Here is a 16,083-nt window from a genome sequence, read left to right as displayed (position 1 = left end):
CTAAGAAATAACAAACCTTGTAACTACAACATTCGATCAAGTAATTTCAAGGTACTTCATGAGGGTTGTTTTCCAATTTATTTCATTCAAAAACGTGTAATTCGAGTCAATTAAAAGACACGTCCCGATATAAACGCGACGCTAAGAAATAACAAACCTTGTAACTACAACATTCGATCAAGTAATTTCAAGGTACTTCATGAGGGTTGTTTTCCAATTTATTTCATTCAAAAACGTGTAATTCGAGTCAATTAAAAGTCACGTCCCGATATAAACGCGACGCTAAGAAATAACAAACCTTGTAACTACAACATTCGATCAAGTAATTTCAAGGTACTTCATGAGGGTTGTTTTCCAATTTATTTCATTCAAAAACGTGTAATTCGAGTCAATTAAAAGACACGTCCCGATATAAACGCGACGCTAAGAAATAACAAACCTTGTAACTGTAACATTCGATCAAGTAATTTCAAGGTACTCCATGTGGGTTGTTTTCCAATTTATTTCATTCAAAAACGTGTAATTCGAGTCAATTAAAAGTCACGTCCCGATATAAACGCGACGCTAAGAAATAACAAACCTTGTAACTACAACATTCGATCAAGTAATTTCAAGGTACTTCATGAGGGTTGTTTTCCAATTTATTTCATTCAAAAACGTGTAATTCGAGTCAATTAAAAGACACGTCCCGATATAAACGCGACGCTAAGAAATAACAAACCTTGTAACTGTAACATTCGATCAAGTAATTTCAAGGTACTCCATGTGGGTTGTTTTCCAATTTATTTCATTCAAAAACGTGTAATTCGAGTCAATTAAAAGACACATCCCGATATAAACGCGACGCTAAGAAATAACAAACCTTGTAACTGTAACATTCGATCAAGTAATTTCAAGGTACTCCATGTGGGTTGTTTCCCAATTTATTTCATTCAAAAACGTGTAATTCGAGTCAATTAAAAGACACATCCCGATATAAACGCGACGCTAAGAAATAACAAACCTTGTAACTGTAACATTCGATCAAGTAATTTCAAGGTACTCCATGTGGGTTGTTTCCCAATTTATTTCATTCAAAAACGTGTAATTCGAGTGAATTAAAAGACACGTCCCGATATAAACGCGACGCTAAGAAATAACAAACCTTGTAACTACAACATTCGATCAAGTAATTTCAAGGTACTTCATAAGGGTTGTTTCCCAATTTATTTCATTCAAAAACGTGTAATTCGAGTCAATTAAAAGACACGTCCCGATATAAACGCGACGCTAAGAAATAACAAACCTTGTAACTGTAACATTCGATCAAGTAATTTCAAGGTACTCCATGTGGGTTGTTTTCCAATTTATTTCATTCAAAAACGTGTAATTCGAGTCAATTAAAAGTCACGTCCCGATATAAACGCGACGCTAAGAAATAACAAACCTTGTAACTACAACATTCGATCAAGTAATTTCAAGGTACTTCATGAGGGTTGTTTTCCAATTTATTTCATTCAAAAACGTGTAATTCGAGTCAATTAAAAGACACGTCCCGATATAAACGCGACGCTAAGAAATAACAAACCTTGTAACTGTAACATTCGATCAAGTAATTTCAAGGTACTCCATGTGGGTTGTTTTCCAATTTATTTCATTCAAAAACGTGTAATTCGAGTCAATTAAAAGACACATCCCGATATAAACGCGACGCTAAGAAATAACAAACCTTGTAACTGTAACATTCGATCAAGTAATTTCAAGGTACTCCATGTGGGTTGTTTCCCAATTTATTTCATTCAAAAACGTGTAATTCGAGTGAATTAAAAGACACGTCCCGATATAAACGCGACGCTAAGAAATAACAAACCTTGTAACTACAACATTCGATCAAGTAATTTCAAGGTACTTCATAAGGGTTGTTTCCCAATTTATTTCATTCAAAAACGTGTAATTCGAGTCAATTAAAAGACACGTCCCGATATAAACGCGACGCTAAGAAATAACAAACCTTGTAACTGTAACATTCAATCAAGTAATTTCAAGGTACTTCATAAGGGTTGTTTCCCAATTTATTTCATTCAAAAACGTGTAATTCGAGTCAATTAAAAGACACGTCCCGATATAAACGCGACGCTAAGAAATAACAAACCTTGTAACTACAACATTCGATCAAGTAATTTCAAGGTACTTCATAAGGGTTGTTTCCCAATTTATTTCATTCAAAAACGTGTAATTCGAGTCAATTAAAAGACACGTCCCGATATAAACGCGACGCTAAGAAATAACAAACCTTGTAACTGTAACATTCAATCAAGTAATTTCAAGGTACTCCATGTGGGTTGTTTCCCAATTTATTTCATTCAAAAACGTGTAATTCGAGTCAATTAAAAGACACATCCCGATATAAACGCGACGCTAAGAAATAACAAACCTTGTAACTGTAACATTCGATCAAGTAATTTCAAGGTACTCCATGTGGGTTGTTTCCCAATTTATTTCATTCAAAAACGTGTAATTCGAGTCAATTAAAAGTCACGTCCCGATATAAACGCGACGCTAAGAAATAACAAACCTTGTAACTGTAACATTCGATCAAGTAATTTCAAGGTACTCCATGTGGGTTGTTTCCCAATTTATTTCATTCAAAAACGTGTAATTCGAGTGAATTAAAAGACACGTCCCGATATAAACGCAACGCTAAGAAATAACAAACCTTGTCATTCGATCAAGTAAGATGCTTTCAAACTTATTAAGCAGTTTGTGCACGAAACTCAAGAGTTCGACGATAATGAACTTGACACAAAAGAATCAATTTTAACAAAATCGGAAACTGTTAATAAAAAATATCTGTACGATAGAACGTCTTATATGGAACTGGGACCTGAATTGGAAGGAAATCTTGGCCAGATGATCGATTTCGTATTGGAAATGTGGCAAAATTAAAACCAGTGTACTAACATTAATATATACCCAGCTTTCGAATACTTATCATTTGGGGAATTATTAGTTGAGATTCGGCGGTTTTAAATTGTATAGTTTCTAGAAAACATGAAATTCAATATTCAAATTATCCAAATAAATAGAATTTGAAAAAAATGCCTATATAACCTCAATTTTACAATTTGTGTTTAAAGTACAATTTTGAAGCTCATTGAGCCCAAACATTTATCTGGTACTGGTACTATATATTATGCTGATTCGCATATATATAAACAAAATATGAAGTACCTTGACATTACTTAATCGAATGTTATAGTTACAAGGTTTGTTATTAATTGGCGTCGCTATTCTAACGGGACCTATTTATTAATCTACTCGAATTACACGTTTTTGAAATAAATTGGGTAGCAACTTATATGAAGTACATTGACATTACTTAATCGAATGTTGTAGGTACAAGGTTTGTTATTTATTAGTGCCGCGTTTATAACAGGACGTGTTTGTTAATTTACTTGAATTACACGTTTTTGATTAATCACGGCGTACAATTAATCTTATTCGACCTTCATGTTAAATTCTGGTCACATCATACTAATAGTACCTATATACCTCTATTTAAATGATTTAAATATATTTTAGGCCCAGAGATTCAGTAAACTAACCGAAGGTGAAGATTTAGACCTCGATTCTGATTCAAGAGCAAGTACACCTTCTGCTGATATATCCGTAAGTAATTTTATACTCAACGTATACAAATATAAATATATATCAGCTCTACAGGTTCAAGACTTTGAGATATTTCACTCACTTTCTCTTAGTTTTTCTCGAACTAAGTTTACGAGGACTGTGAACAATGAATATCCTTGTCTTAGACATTTCCCTATCCTGAAGTACTGCTCTTTAAAGTTATTTTGTTCTCTGTTTTTCTTATCATCATCTCCACTAATTTCCTCAATTTATCTGGTAGAAACCAGACCCGAGCACCAGGTAACTGGCAGGTCATCGCCGTGTTTAGTGACCTTGAAAACCCCCAGGATATATATTCGGTCAATTTCAAAACGAATTCTACGGAGCTCCAGTAGACTACGTAGATGTGGGCCACCCTGGGCACCAGGTACCTCGTAGACCTTTTCTGTCGTGTTAGTAAAGACATTCGAAATGCATTTCTTATTAATAATTTTTTCGCAGTTTCCCGTTTTACTACCCAGAAATTCCTAAATTTCCTGGACTATATTCTAAATTTTGTGATTTATTTCCTGGGCTATATGAAAACTATTCTAATCTGACTTGAATACTCTGGAAATATAATCGTAATTCCCATACAAAAACGGAGTCAGAAATTTACTCAACTTTCCAGTAGATTACCAGGACCGTACCGTATATATTTTTGTAAAATTTTCTTTTAGGATATTGCGGATTCACCTGTATTAGAAGACGATGAATCGGGCCAAAAAGAAGACAAAAACCAAGTGGAGAAATGTAACGGTGTACAGGATGATTGGTCGCCAATTACCGGTGTAGAAGACGTAAGTAAAAATTTAGTTAAATCCTTCCAGGACACTCTGGAGACTATTCCTATTAAATTTAAATATTTTTTCACAGTCTAACGATTCGAACTATATAAAACTATATCTATTCGGAAGAACTGATAGAGAAAAAGAAGATTGGTATAGAAGATTGTCAGCTGCTACCCACAACAATAAAAATTTAGAAACAGAACTCGACGAATCTGATCCTAAAGATGGTACTGATAATATAGAAGAAGAACTCGAGTATCTACGTTATATGAGTACTTTTAAAGTAAATATTAAAAAAAAAATACTGTAATCAATTTAAAATTGTAAAAAAAATTTTTTAGCCTTCGAGATCGACTGGTCACAACAAACCGACTGATAAATGTGATTCAGAAGAAGAAGAATCAAAAGAAGACACCCTACTTTGGTTAAACGCCCTTATAGGTCGAGTACTTTTCGATTGCGGTCGCAATAACCATTTCATAGATAGAGTCAAAGATCGGATACAAAGGAAACTGTCTACCATCAAACTGCCCTATTTTATCGAAGAACTTTTGATACCGGAACTCAGTTTGGGGAAAACGTCGCCGATTATTAAAAGAACCGGTAAACCTGTTATGGACGAAAGAGGGATATGGATAGATTTGGATATTATTTACGAAGGACTTGTCGTTCTTATATTGCAGACCAAACTTAATTTAATGAGACTGAAAAACCCGCAAGCTTATGGTGAGTATGGAAATTGTTGATGTCTTGTATGTACAGGACTCTTAGTCGATTTTCCGAAAAAACGTGTCATAAAAGCTGAAATTTAGATTAGGAAACAAAAAGATATCACTGGAGGTTAAATCAGGAGAATTTGGTACATGGTAGGGTAGAACAGTCTGGTTGAAAAGTTTCAACGAAAAAAAAGGAAGAAGTCACTGGAGGTCAGATTAGAATATTTCAGTGCTTTGTTGACTTCTCGAGTTGAAAACTTCTAATAATAATGAACAATAATATAACTGTCAATTAAAATTTACCCTAGGGTTGAATTTTTTGGTTAGAAATCATGAAGAAGTCATAGAAAGTCAAATGTGGAGAATCTGGTGCATGGTTGACAAGTTTAAGATAAATCCTGTCATTCTAAGACAAAATCTCAAATTAAGAAACAAAAAAAGTCACCTGAGGCCAAATTTGGACAATACTAATTATGCTTGACCGTTATAGATAAAAAGGTTCCGTGTAAATGTATCTTCAGAATCTAATTCTTAGGTTAGACAACGGAAAAAAATAATCGAAGGTGATAGCTGGAGAATATGGTGCATGGTCGACAAAACTTTTCTACAAACTCTTGTATACTGACTTAATTTTTGTACATAAAATTTCTATTGATTTCCAGACAAACCTAACGTAGTAAAATCTGCAATATATCATTCTGATGTGGACGATTCGGCAGAAAGTAGTACCGACGACGAGGGTCTCAACGAATTACCGAACACGCCCCAGGATATTCCGGCTGGTTCTAGTCACGGCAAGAAAAACTTGATGAAAATGGTAGACCGATTAGCGGAATCGAAATTTTTTCAAGCTGCCACAGAAAATCGGTATATAAAGAAAGCTATGGAAGGTTAGTTAATACACCTACCACATTTGTTTTTATACAAATCATCATTTTATTTTTCAATTTCAGGTGTATCGAATACACATCTCAGATTAAAAGTGGAAGTAAAATCTTTAGTAGGGACTTTGGTATTGAATATCCCACCTCCACCGACAGATCGGATATGGATTGGTTTTCGACCGGTTCCGGATCTGTCCCTATCTGCTAGACCGATAGTAGGTGAAAGAAATATTAGTTACATAATGGTTACCAGTTGGATAGAGAAGAAACTAGTCCAGGAATTCCAGGTAACGTTGTAAATCGACATTCAACACCTTCTTCTCAAAAAATCTTGGTGCTGCCCTTCCTTCACTTTCCTCTTATCCATTTTTTCTTCTCAATATTGTACTATTGGATATTATTTTTCCTTTTTTTGCCTTCTTCTCGTGGTACTTATTCTAGCCAAGTTACAAAATACATAATTTTAAATTATTTCTCAAATTTCTGTCCTTACAAAATGTGACTATCATTAAATACGGTTTATCAATTGTTTTTAATTATCAGTAAATTGTTTTTAGTTAAAATATTCTTGCAACTAACCTTTTATTAACTTTCAAGTGCATCCAATAAAATACCTCTTCTATTGCATGTTATGGACCACAAATATTATTGTAATGAACCAAATGTTGTTTTATGTGCTTTTTCCTATAATTTAGTTCGACAAAAGAAAGAAATTTTCAATAAATGATTTTACCAATTTTTCTGAATCACATTTTTCCATCTTATAAATGTTCAGTCTGTTTTTAATGTTGATATTAACTATTAAATCACATGGTTGTAGTTATATCTGTCAGTTGATTCATAACAACACCGAAATTCAATTTCATTCATCAAATTGCAATATACTACATGTTATGGAACAAAATGTTGTTTTATGTGATTTTTTCTTTAATTTACCTTAAAAAGAGGAAAAAACTTCAAATGAATGATTTTGCCAATTTGTCCGAGCTATAGTTTTATATTATATGAATCTTCAGCCTTTTTGAGTTGATAATAACTATTAAAATCACATGGTTGTAGTAATATTTGTCAGTTGGTTCATAACAGCACAAAAATTCAATTTATTTTTGGAAGTATTCATTAACATACAAGATATTGCATGTTATGGACCACAAATATTGTTTTAATGAACCCAACATTTGGTTCATTAAAACTTTAATAATTTACTTCGACAGAAGAAAGGAATTGTCAATAAATGATTTTACCAATTTTCTTGAATTACATTTTTACATCATATAAATGTTCAGTCTGTTTTTAATGTTGATATTAACTATTAAAGTCACATGGTTTTGGTAATATTTGTCAGTTGGTTCATAACATCTTTCTAATCATATTGTATTCAATTAAAATGTGTCCTGCACTAAATACGTTTTGGTAATTCCATTTAATAATCTCTAATGACTTTAATCAATTTATTTTTGTAACTAAAAATTTATTAACTTTCAAATGCATTCAACGAGATCCCATCTATCTAATTCGTTTCTCAATTTCGGTGACTACGAAATGAATCTGACACCAAATGAGTTTTGGTAATTATATATTCTTGTTTCTCAGTGTACATTTTCAGATTTTGTTTGATTATTGTTAAAAAGCGGGAAGAAATACAAAATATTTTTGAAAGTATTCAGCAACTTACAAGATATTGTATGTTATGTACCACAAATATTGTTGTAATGAACCAAATGTTGTTTTATGTGATTTTTCCTACAATTTACTTAGACAAGAGGAAGGAATTACAAATTAATAAATTTACCGATTTTCCTAAACAAAATATATATTTTATAAATGTTGTTTTTTTTTTAATGTTGATATTAATTTTGGTAATATTTGTCAGTTGGTTCATAATATTTGTGTTAAATATATTTCGTTAAAAATGATCAATTATTTATTTCAGAAAGTATTGGTAATTCCTAACATGGAAGACTTGGTGATACCTGTGATGAATCCAAAGTTGCCGTATTAAACTATTTTTAATTACTTTTGTTGGTGATAGAAAAAAATACAGGGCAAAAGTTGTATTTTTATTAACTTTTTGTTAGTTACAAAGATATATAAAGACCCAATAATATCAATAATTAAAGTAATTTTACCAATCACAGAAATAAAATTGAAAAAGAAATGATTTTTTTCGTTAATTCTGTTTGACAAACAGATCAACACATACTGAATTTGTATCGTGATATTCGTACTAAATACACTGTTTATTAGAAGTAAACTGACACAATTAAATTATCTGGTCCTTCGAGCCGTATAAAAACCAGCTCGAAGGACCAGACTATGTAATTGTGTTTGTACACTAATAGTAGGTCTGATATATCTTTGTGTGTTATTTTTAAATGTTATCTTTTTTTTAAAAAATTTTATTTTGTTTGAATTTATATTATACAGGATGTTTGTCAGTTTTTACATTATATTTTGAGGACCAAAATGATACATTTTGAAAAGATAGACAATTATTTGTCAGATTTGAATATTCTTCGAGGACAATTTTGCACATTGAAATTCAATCAATTTACATCCAAATTGAAAAGTGGAATAATATATTATTCATCCCGTGAATAATAAGATTTTCTCATATTTTACTTTTTCTTGTCACTTATGACAAATTAATACCGCACAATTTAAATAATGACGTTTATCGCCAGCGCTGTCAAACGAATAAAAATATGTAATATTTTACATTGTTGCCATGTAAATTTTTACAGGTTATGAGTGTGAGTCGTAGGGTCAAGAATTGCGACGAGGTAACACTTGAATCAAAGTTCGATTAACTATTTAAAACTTACAAATATATATATATACGGCTACAAAACGTGAGTTTAAACTTAATCGCGTGCTTAATCTCTAAGAGCAGCGTAGTTCCGTTAGAGTAAATAAGAAATAGAGAGTGTGTGGAAGGTAGAGAAACTTGGATATGGTGGTTTTATTAATTAAGAAGGTTATAAACGAAAGTAACTTGGAATTCCTTGAATCAGGGATCGAAGGATGATAGTTTTATCAAGGAAGTTGTTCGGGGAAACGGTAGAAGAATGAAAAAAGGTCGTGAATGAAATGTACCTGTATTTGTAAATACTGAAAAACAAGAAATTTTGATTTTAACAACAATATCAATTTTCCCTAACACACTAGTAATTATTTCACTTACAACACTATGGTTATTTCAGTTTTTATTGTTTTGATACACGAGAAACTATTTTAATTGCACTTGAGATATTCAGATTTTGTTTGCTAACGTTTATAACACAATGTTTCTTAATACACGAGGAGTGTTTTTAATTACATCTGGAATATTTAGATTTTGTTCAGTGGTTCCAGTTGCCACTATCACTACAATAGTTGCCAACGTTTATAATTTAATTTTCCCTGATACACGACCAATGATTTCACTTACATTTTGGGTATTTAACTTTTGATTAGTGGCTGCAACTTTTATAAAGTAATTTCCTCTGAAATATGAGCAATTATTTTAATCACACTTTGGATGTTTTTATTTGGTTGTGTTTCTAGTGATCAAAATTGAAAAGTTAACTTATTTGACTGTAAGAAACTGACAATAAAAACAAAATTCGAGAATATTGTTTAATCTTTTGTATTACAAAATATTATATATGTGATTTGTTAGCCAAATTAGTATTTGTTTATATTTACTTTAGACTATTTTTTATGTTTTAGAGACGCTCAGTGGAGTTGTGTCTATTTTTATATTCTTCCAAAATTACTGAATATATTGTTGTTTTAACAACAATAAATTTATAGTTGAGAAATATTTTTATTACAATTATATGTGAGCTTGCGTGAGGCTTTTCTTTGTATAAACTTTTATAGTCAACTGTATTGTAGAAAAATATTTTCACTGTAGCACCATAAATATATTTCAAAGCTCCAATTTTTCACTATAACTGTGATACATTTTCAAATAGTTTGCATCACCTGCAATTATTTGAAATGACTTATTCCGAAAGTTTAATTCAGTATTTAAATATGCAATTTATTATTACAAAAAAATATTGTTTCGCAGACTTGCAGGATTTTTGTAAACATGCTTGTTGCCTCCAGTACACTGGATCCGATAGGTGTAAACCGTGATGTTTCGTTCTGAACGGAGTAGAGCCTTTGATCATGGAAAGCAAACCTTAGATTTATCAAAAACTTAGCAAATTCCCTAATAGCACTTGCAGTAGAGCCTTGATAGTCTAGCGAGGAAAAAAATACAAACATCTTTTGAGAAAATCTTATTGAGGTTATAAAAGACATATTTAAATCGCAAAATAAAGTAAACTACTTATTCATAAAGTTATCTATTTATTGACCATGAAGAGGCTTTGACCCTCAAGTTACATATCTTCTTTTCGATGATGACTTGTCAGTCTTTTGCGTAAGTTGGGTTATGATGATCTTGTCATCCATTTTGTGTTCTGTGGAACCCTCTTCTTCCCTGAGTGTTAAGAAAGTCGTAGCGTAGAAGATCCTTGATTCTTTGTCTTGTCCCATATTTGTGTCATTTTTGTTGCTTATTGTTCCTAAGTACTTATAACTGTGGACTCATTCGAAGCTGGAATCAATTATTTCAACTGGTATGTGAACTTCCTTCATTCTTTCAATTTCCATATATTCTGTCTTTTTTGTTTTATTTTCAATCCTCTTTTTCTTTCCTTCCTAATATGTCTTCCTTACTTTTTCTGTCCCTTGCTATTAGAGTTAGATCAGATCATTTAGTCATATTCTCCATAAAGTCAAAGGCTTTTCCCTAGTCAATTGAACATAGAAAGTGATTGTATTTCAATGGTTTTAGCACATATTGTTTAGTAAAAATAATAGTAATTACGTTATAACAATTTTCTTCTTTCCATATTTGATTTGCATTTAAACAAAATATTTTGTAATAAATTTTTCATGAGTTAAAACCGTTTTATCTCTATTTGTGTGAGGATTGTATTTTAATCGGTGTATTTTGTAACTTATGGACAGAAATTGTTATCAACTTATGAATGTTATAAAATAAATACAAAAATTTGAAAAAATATATGAATTTTATTCCAAAAACAACAAAAAAATTCTCGAACATATAATTTTTAGTTGAAAATTTATGATAGCACGAGGGGATTTTGCATTCTGTGAGCTTTGAGACAATCTATAGTACAAAATAAATTTTGCATGTACTCGAAAGGTACTTTTCCAGCTATATCGGAACCGCATAAAAAGCAACGTTTCGTTACTTGTCCCGACTGACTAATTATTCTCCTCTCAGCAGCTAGCGCCCTCTGGAACAAATCACTTATATCAGTTATAACTTGTCACTTGACTATTTATTAACTCAATCAAGAAATCTAACATATTGTCACAATTAGCTAATGTTCATTTAAAAATGGTCGCCGTGGGATAAACAAATTCTTGTATCGTGAGTTTCTGTATGATTTGTGACTAGCAGACTGACTAAAGAAAAAACTGTAGAAATCCTCTTAACACTATTAATCAGAAAATAATACAAAACAACTTCCACAGAAAAAATCCAAAAAAGCTAGCCCGGGTACATACGAGGAAATCGATTGTTTACCCCATTGCGGCCATTTTGACGTAAATCAGCTGTTTTTCTGACCTCCTAATAAGTTGATGTTATTTAATTTGTTCTTTGACTATATCATAACAAGTAAGGGCAGCAACGAAGTTAGGTTATTCTTTTTTCTCCTATAACTTGTCCTCTCACTATAAAAGTATGCAGTCAACGATTATACTGGATGTTCTTCAACTTCTTTAAAATAATATTGGGTAGTTTTCACCATATTTCATAAAAGATTAATTTTTGCATTGTTTAGTAGGTTAGATTACCATTCTTTCTCTTATAACATGTTCTCTGACTATATAAGTCTGCACTCATCGATTGTTCTGAATGTTTTTTGACTTTTAATAAATGTTGAAAAATTTCCAACACATTAGATTATTCTTCTTTTCCCTGTTACTTGTCCTGTTGCAATATATTTACATAATTATAAAGTTAAAGAATGAGGTAATGTGATAATTAGTTAGGTTATTCTTCTTTCCATTGTAATTTGTCTTTTGCCTATATGATTATGCAGCTATCCTATTAATGTGAAGGCAAAATTGAGTTTATTCATTCTTCTTTCCCTTGTAATTTGCTCTTTTAACTATATAAGTATACAGCTAACAATATTTTTCTGTTTTAAGTTTTTTTAAGAACAAAAAAGTATATTGGAGAGTATGTGGGAATATATGGATAAAGAGAATAAATCGAATGATTGAGATTAAAATTTTGGATATCATTAAGCTTTTAATGATTAAATATATTATTAACGATAAATATTACCTTTTCTCTATCGCTTAAAGTTAAAAACCTCTTCTTTTCTTCGTCTTCTTTTCTTTTAATCTCGTTTTCTTTCTTCTTCTCTTTTTCTTTTTCCCTTTTAACTTTTCTCATTGCTTTTCTCTTTTCGGCAACTTCCTCATTTGTTAGAGCGTTAATAGGTATTTGAGCCTGAAAACCACGATCATTTCTCTAATTTTAAACCTTCAACCAACAAAAAATTTGCATTCCCCTATTAATAAAAAAAATTATAGGGAGTTGAGAGGAATTTTGAATTTGAAAATAGATAAATTCTTTAATTGGTTACGTTAGGTTTTTATTCTTTCATTTATTACTTGGCCTTTTTCTATATAACGAACAAGTTATGAAATATTTTCAAGTATTCTAAACTGTTCTGGATGAAGATATAAGAATATTTTATAGAAATAATAGTATAAAAAGAAGAAGAGTAGTTAATAGATGGGAATTATCGAATGTTTTAGAAGAAAACTGTGTCACATTATCCAATATTGACTCACCTTATTGTAATTATGTTTTTCTGGATTTTCTCTGGCGAATTGCCTTAAAAATTCTCTAATTTCCTTGCTTTGTGTACAAGTATAAGCCGTAAGTTGCTCCTTATTTTTCAAACAAGGATTGGCATTGTGTTTTAATAAAAAATCCATAATATCCTTTTGTTCTTTTTGAGCTGCTATATGTAACAGAGTATTTGATTCATTATCTACAATTTGATTTATAAATTCTTCGATATTTCTTTCTTCTGCCATTAGTTTCAATTGTTCTTCATATATATGTTGTAACTGTTCTAAATCTCCATTACATATCAATTCTATCAAATTCTTTTTTCTACATTCCTCCAGTTCTTTCAATTTTTTATTTTTACTTTTCCTAGATTTTTTCTTTTTGGTCTTTTTTCTCTGTTCGGCCGTTAAACTATCATCAAACTCTTTTAATTCATCAAAAGATATTTCTAAATCTGCAGTGGATAAAGGTTCTTTTGTGTCAACTTCGGTTTCGCTTTCGCTAGAAAGATGTTCAGTCGGAAGTGGTCTTTCGACATTTTCTCGAGATTTCGCTCTATTTATACAAGACGATCGAATTTTATTGCGCTTTGATTCCCTTTCAGGTGAAACTTCCTTCGCGAACGATTTTACAGCTTTCTCCACTGAATCTAAAAAGAAAAAACAATAAAAATATTCAATAATATAAAAATATAAGTGTACCGTATACAGAAACAGTAGTGAGCAACTGATGAACCCTTTTTACTTCTTTAAAAGTAGGTCTCCTCGTGGAAAAAGGAATACTTCTCATATCTTTTTTATTTAATATCGAATTATTTCCTCCGAAAAGAATTGATTGGTTGTAACCTCCACTAGCACGATATACCACTAGACTATCTTCTAAATGTTCCTTCCAGGAATCAAGAAGAGTTCTAACATGCTGAAATAAAAAATCTAATGACGTTTTGAATATTTTCTTGTAAATTATTCTTTACCTGAATGAAAGCTTGTTCGTTGTTTCTTCTAAGAGACGCCCCTGCGCTTTTCGGTTGTGTTCCACTAGATTTTGAATCTCTGGAACTTTGCGAACCTCCTTGGCCAGCTCTAACTGTATAATAATGGAACGTTTTATGGATAATAACTTCGTTGTCTTGGAAAACAGCCCCTGCGAAATGACCACCACCTATCATCAATATAGTCCATTTATTTTGACAGTAATTTCTCAGACGGTTTCCAATTTCTTCATCTGTAACTATTTCCTGAAAATTATCAAGTAAAAATAACATGGAATTATAGCAGAAGTTTAGATCTATCTCTAATATAGAACAAGTTACAGGAACAACCTGATTTAGCCCCTTCGCCCTATGGTTTATTCAATTATTTAACTGTAAAGCTTTTTTTTACTTTACAAAATTGAGTAAAAAAGTTTTGCGAGAATAAATAATTGGTAAAATTATTTTTCACTTACCTTCTTATTCATAACGAGTGATTTGTACAATGAAACCACAGCTCCTTTGTCGTTTTTTAAAAATATTTTTCCTTGGGCATTAGCGAAAGTATCAAGTGTATCTTCTTTTTCGGAATCAGACCCTGATATACTAGACACATCATCTGTTAGAAAAAAAAAATGGTTTAAGATATTAAACAAAAATAACAAAATTAAAAGTATTTAGATAAATTTCATCATTAGTTCTCAAATCATAAAGTTAAAATATCATTAATAAACAATGTAAATTAAATAAATGTGAAATAAGGTATTGAATTTTAGGGGTTAGTAGAGGAGGCAAAAGATGAATAGCCTGCAGCAAGTGGTCAATCTGTTTCTGTTCCACGCAGATGCATATTATAGAAATATTGGAATAACAATGCTTAAAACAAGAATCCCCAGAATAACTGAAACAAAAATATCTCCAGAAAAAAGTTCAGAAGATAGTTAACAAAAGACATAAACGAAAGTGATCAATATAGAAGTTAAATTACAAACAATAACACATTTATTGAATTGAATATTATACATAAAGGACTTCTATTGCTGCCCCTTAAGTTGTACCAATAAATGTTTATTATTATAATAATTGTTGCAAGAAATTAGACTTACCTTGTAATTCTGAAATCTTATCATTACCTTCAACCTCTATATTTTATTTTACATGATAATAACTTGAATATTTCTTACCTTTTTCAATTTTAATATTAAAATCGTCTTCAGATATTGGTGGTTTGATTAAAAGTGATTGTTTCAAATTATAACGATGCCAATCTAATTTATAATGTTCTCTTTGTACTTGGCTATCTGGAAATTCTACTCGACAATAGGAACACGACTTTTTATCATTAGAAGGTGACCATTCACTAGATACAGAAGAATCTGTAAAATGAACAATTGATATCCTCATTTTTAGTTGCTATAAATAAATATCTAAAATGTAGAAAAAACATTAACTTTTAATTCCACAAGAATCAAAATTTGAATATATATTTTGCACTAATTCAATTATTTTGTATGATTTGACTTATGCAACAAAAATATCGAGATTACGGTAAAGAAAATATCTACCAACTATAAGAATTGTATTGTTTCAACTTGAACCTAATTACATTAGTTATAAAAAACGACTTACCTAATTTCAAATCCTTATCGTTGGTTTCTAATTGCACTGTTGTGAGAGGAGCTATTATTATATTCTTAAACTCTTCTGTAAACACATTAATAGTCCCCATTTTTCCTAATATGATTCCTGCTGAAACAGTCTTGTTGTACACGTTACTAGAGTTTAGATACGACTGAAATGTGAATGTGCTGTTATGTATAAGAATAACACATGGTTAGAATTTACGTTTTCAATAAATTGGAAAAAGTTGCGCAACTTATTGTAATTTTATCTTATAACTGCCTTATCGATTCTTCATTATCAATTGAATAAAATGTAATAATTATGCAGGTAAGGATATCAGGTATTTTAATCAGCGTAACAAATTCAACATTTTATTTATCGGTTATTTTTGAATTTCAATGGAAAATCTTTGAAACAGTTTAATTTCAAATAAAATTACACTAATAATCCCTGCTTCTAATCATAACCTACATTTATTAGAAGTTTATAACCTATGTTTTCTTCTTCCTCTTCTCGGATGTGATGGGTTAAATCGATATACTATCCACCCAGGAAGGTAAATCTATATGTC

The 16,083-nt window shown here is 30.9% G+C and overlaps 2 protein-coding genes across 6 annotated transcripts in view; one reads left to right on the top strand and one right to left on the bottom strand.

Annotated features, from left to right (window-relative positions):
• The window catches only part of LOC130448414 (testis-expressed protein 2), a 27,350-nt gene extending 16,251 nt beyond the window's left edge, over positions 1 to 11,099 (top strand). For 3 of the 5 annotated variants that reach the window (XM_056785788.1, XM_056785785.1, XM_056785786.1), the window contains 7 exons: positions 3,562 to 3,648; positions 4,329 to 4,448; positions 4,525 to 4,722; positions 4,781 to 5,165; positions 5,818 to 6,045; positions 6,109 to 6,326; positions 7,973 to 11,093. In XM_056785788.1, coding sequence (XP_056641766.1) covers positions 3,562 to 3,648; positions 4,329 to 4,448; positions 4,525 to 4,722; positions 4,781 to 5,165; positions 5,818 to 6,045; positions 6,109 to 6,326; positions 7,973 to 8,041 — 1,305 coding nt within the window. In that variant the 3' untranslated portion in view covers positions 8,042 to 11,093. Of the gene's footprint in view, positions 1 to 3,561; positions 3,649 to 4,328; positions 4,449 to 4,524; positions 4,723 to 4,780; positions 5,166 to 5,817; positions 6,046 to 6,108; positions 6,327 to 7,972 lie in introns of all 5 variants that reach the window. The other 2 variants (XM_056785784.1, XM_056785783.1) reach the window with 1 other exon arrangement.
• On the bottom strand, positions 11,090 to 16,083 carry LOC130448415 (ankyrin repeat and zinc finger domain-containing protein 1-like). Its single transcript, XM_056785789.1, has 8 exons — positions 15,519 to 16,083; positions 15,074 to 15,265; positions 14,366 to 14,508; positions 13,893 to 14,156; positions 13,621 to 13,837; positions 12,916 to 13,568; positions 12,401 to 12,568; positions 11,090 to 11,339 (listed from the first exon to the last, which is right to left on the bottom strand). The coding sequence occupies exons 1-8, from the start codon at positions 15,616 to 15,618 to the stop codon at positions 11,163 to 11,165; spliced, it is 1,914 nt and encodes a 637-aa protein (XP_056641767.1). The 5' UTR covers positions 15,619 to 16,083; the 3' UTR covers positions 11,090 to 11,162.

Source organism: Diorhabda sublineata, chromosome 8, assembly GCF_026230105.1.
Source record: "Diorhabda sublineata isolate icDioSubl1.1 chromosome 8, icDioSubl1.1, whole genome shotgun sequence".
Classification (NCBI taxonomy): Eukaryota; Metazoa; Arthropoda; class Insecta; order Coleoptera; family Chrysomelidae; genus Diorhabda; species Diorhabda sublineata.
Note: the sequence above shows the minus strand (reverse complement) of the source record. Positions and strands in the feature narration are given on the sequence as shown.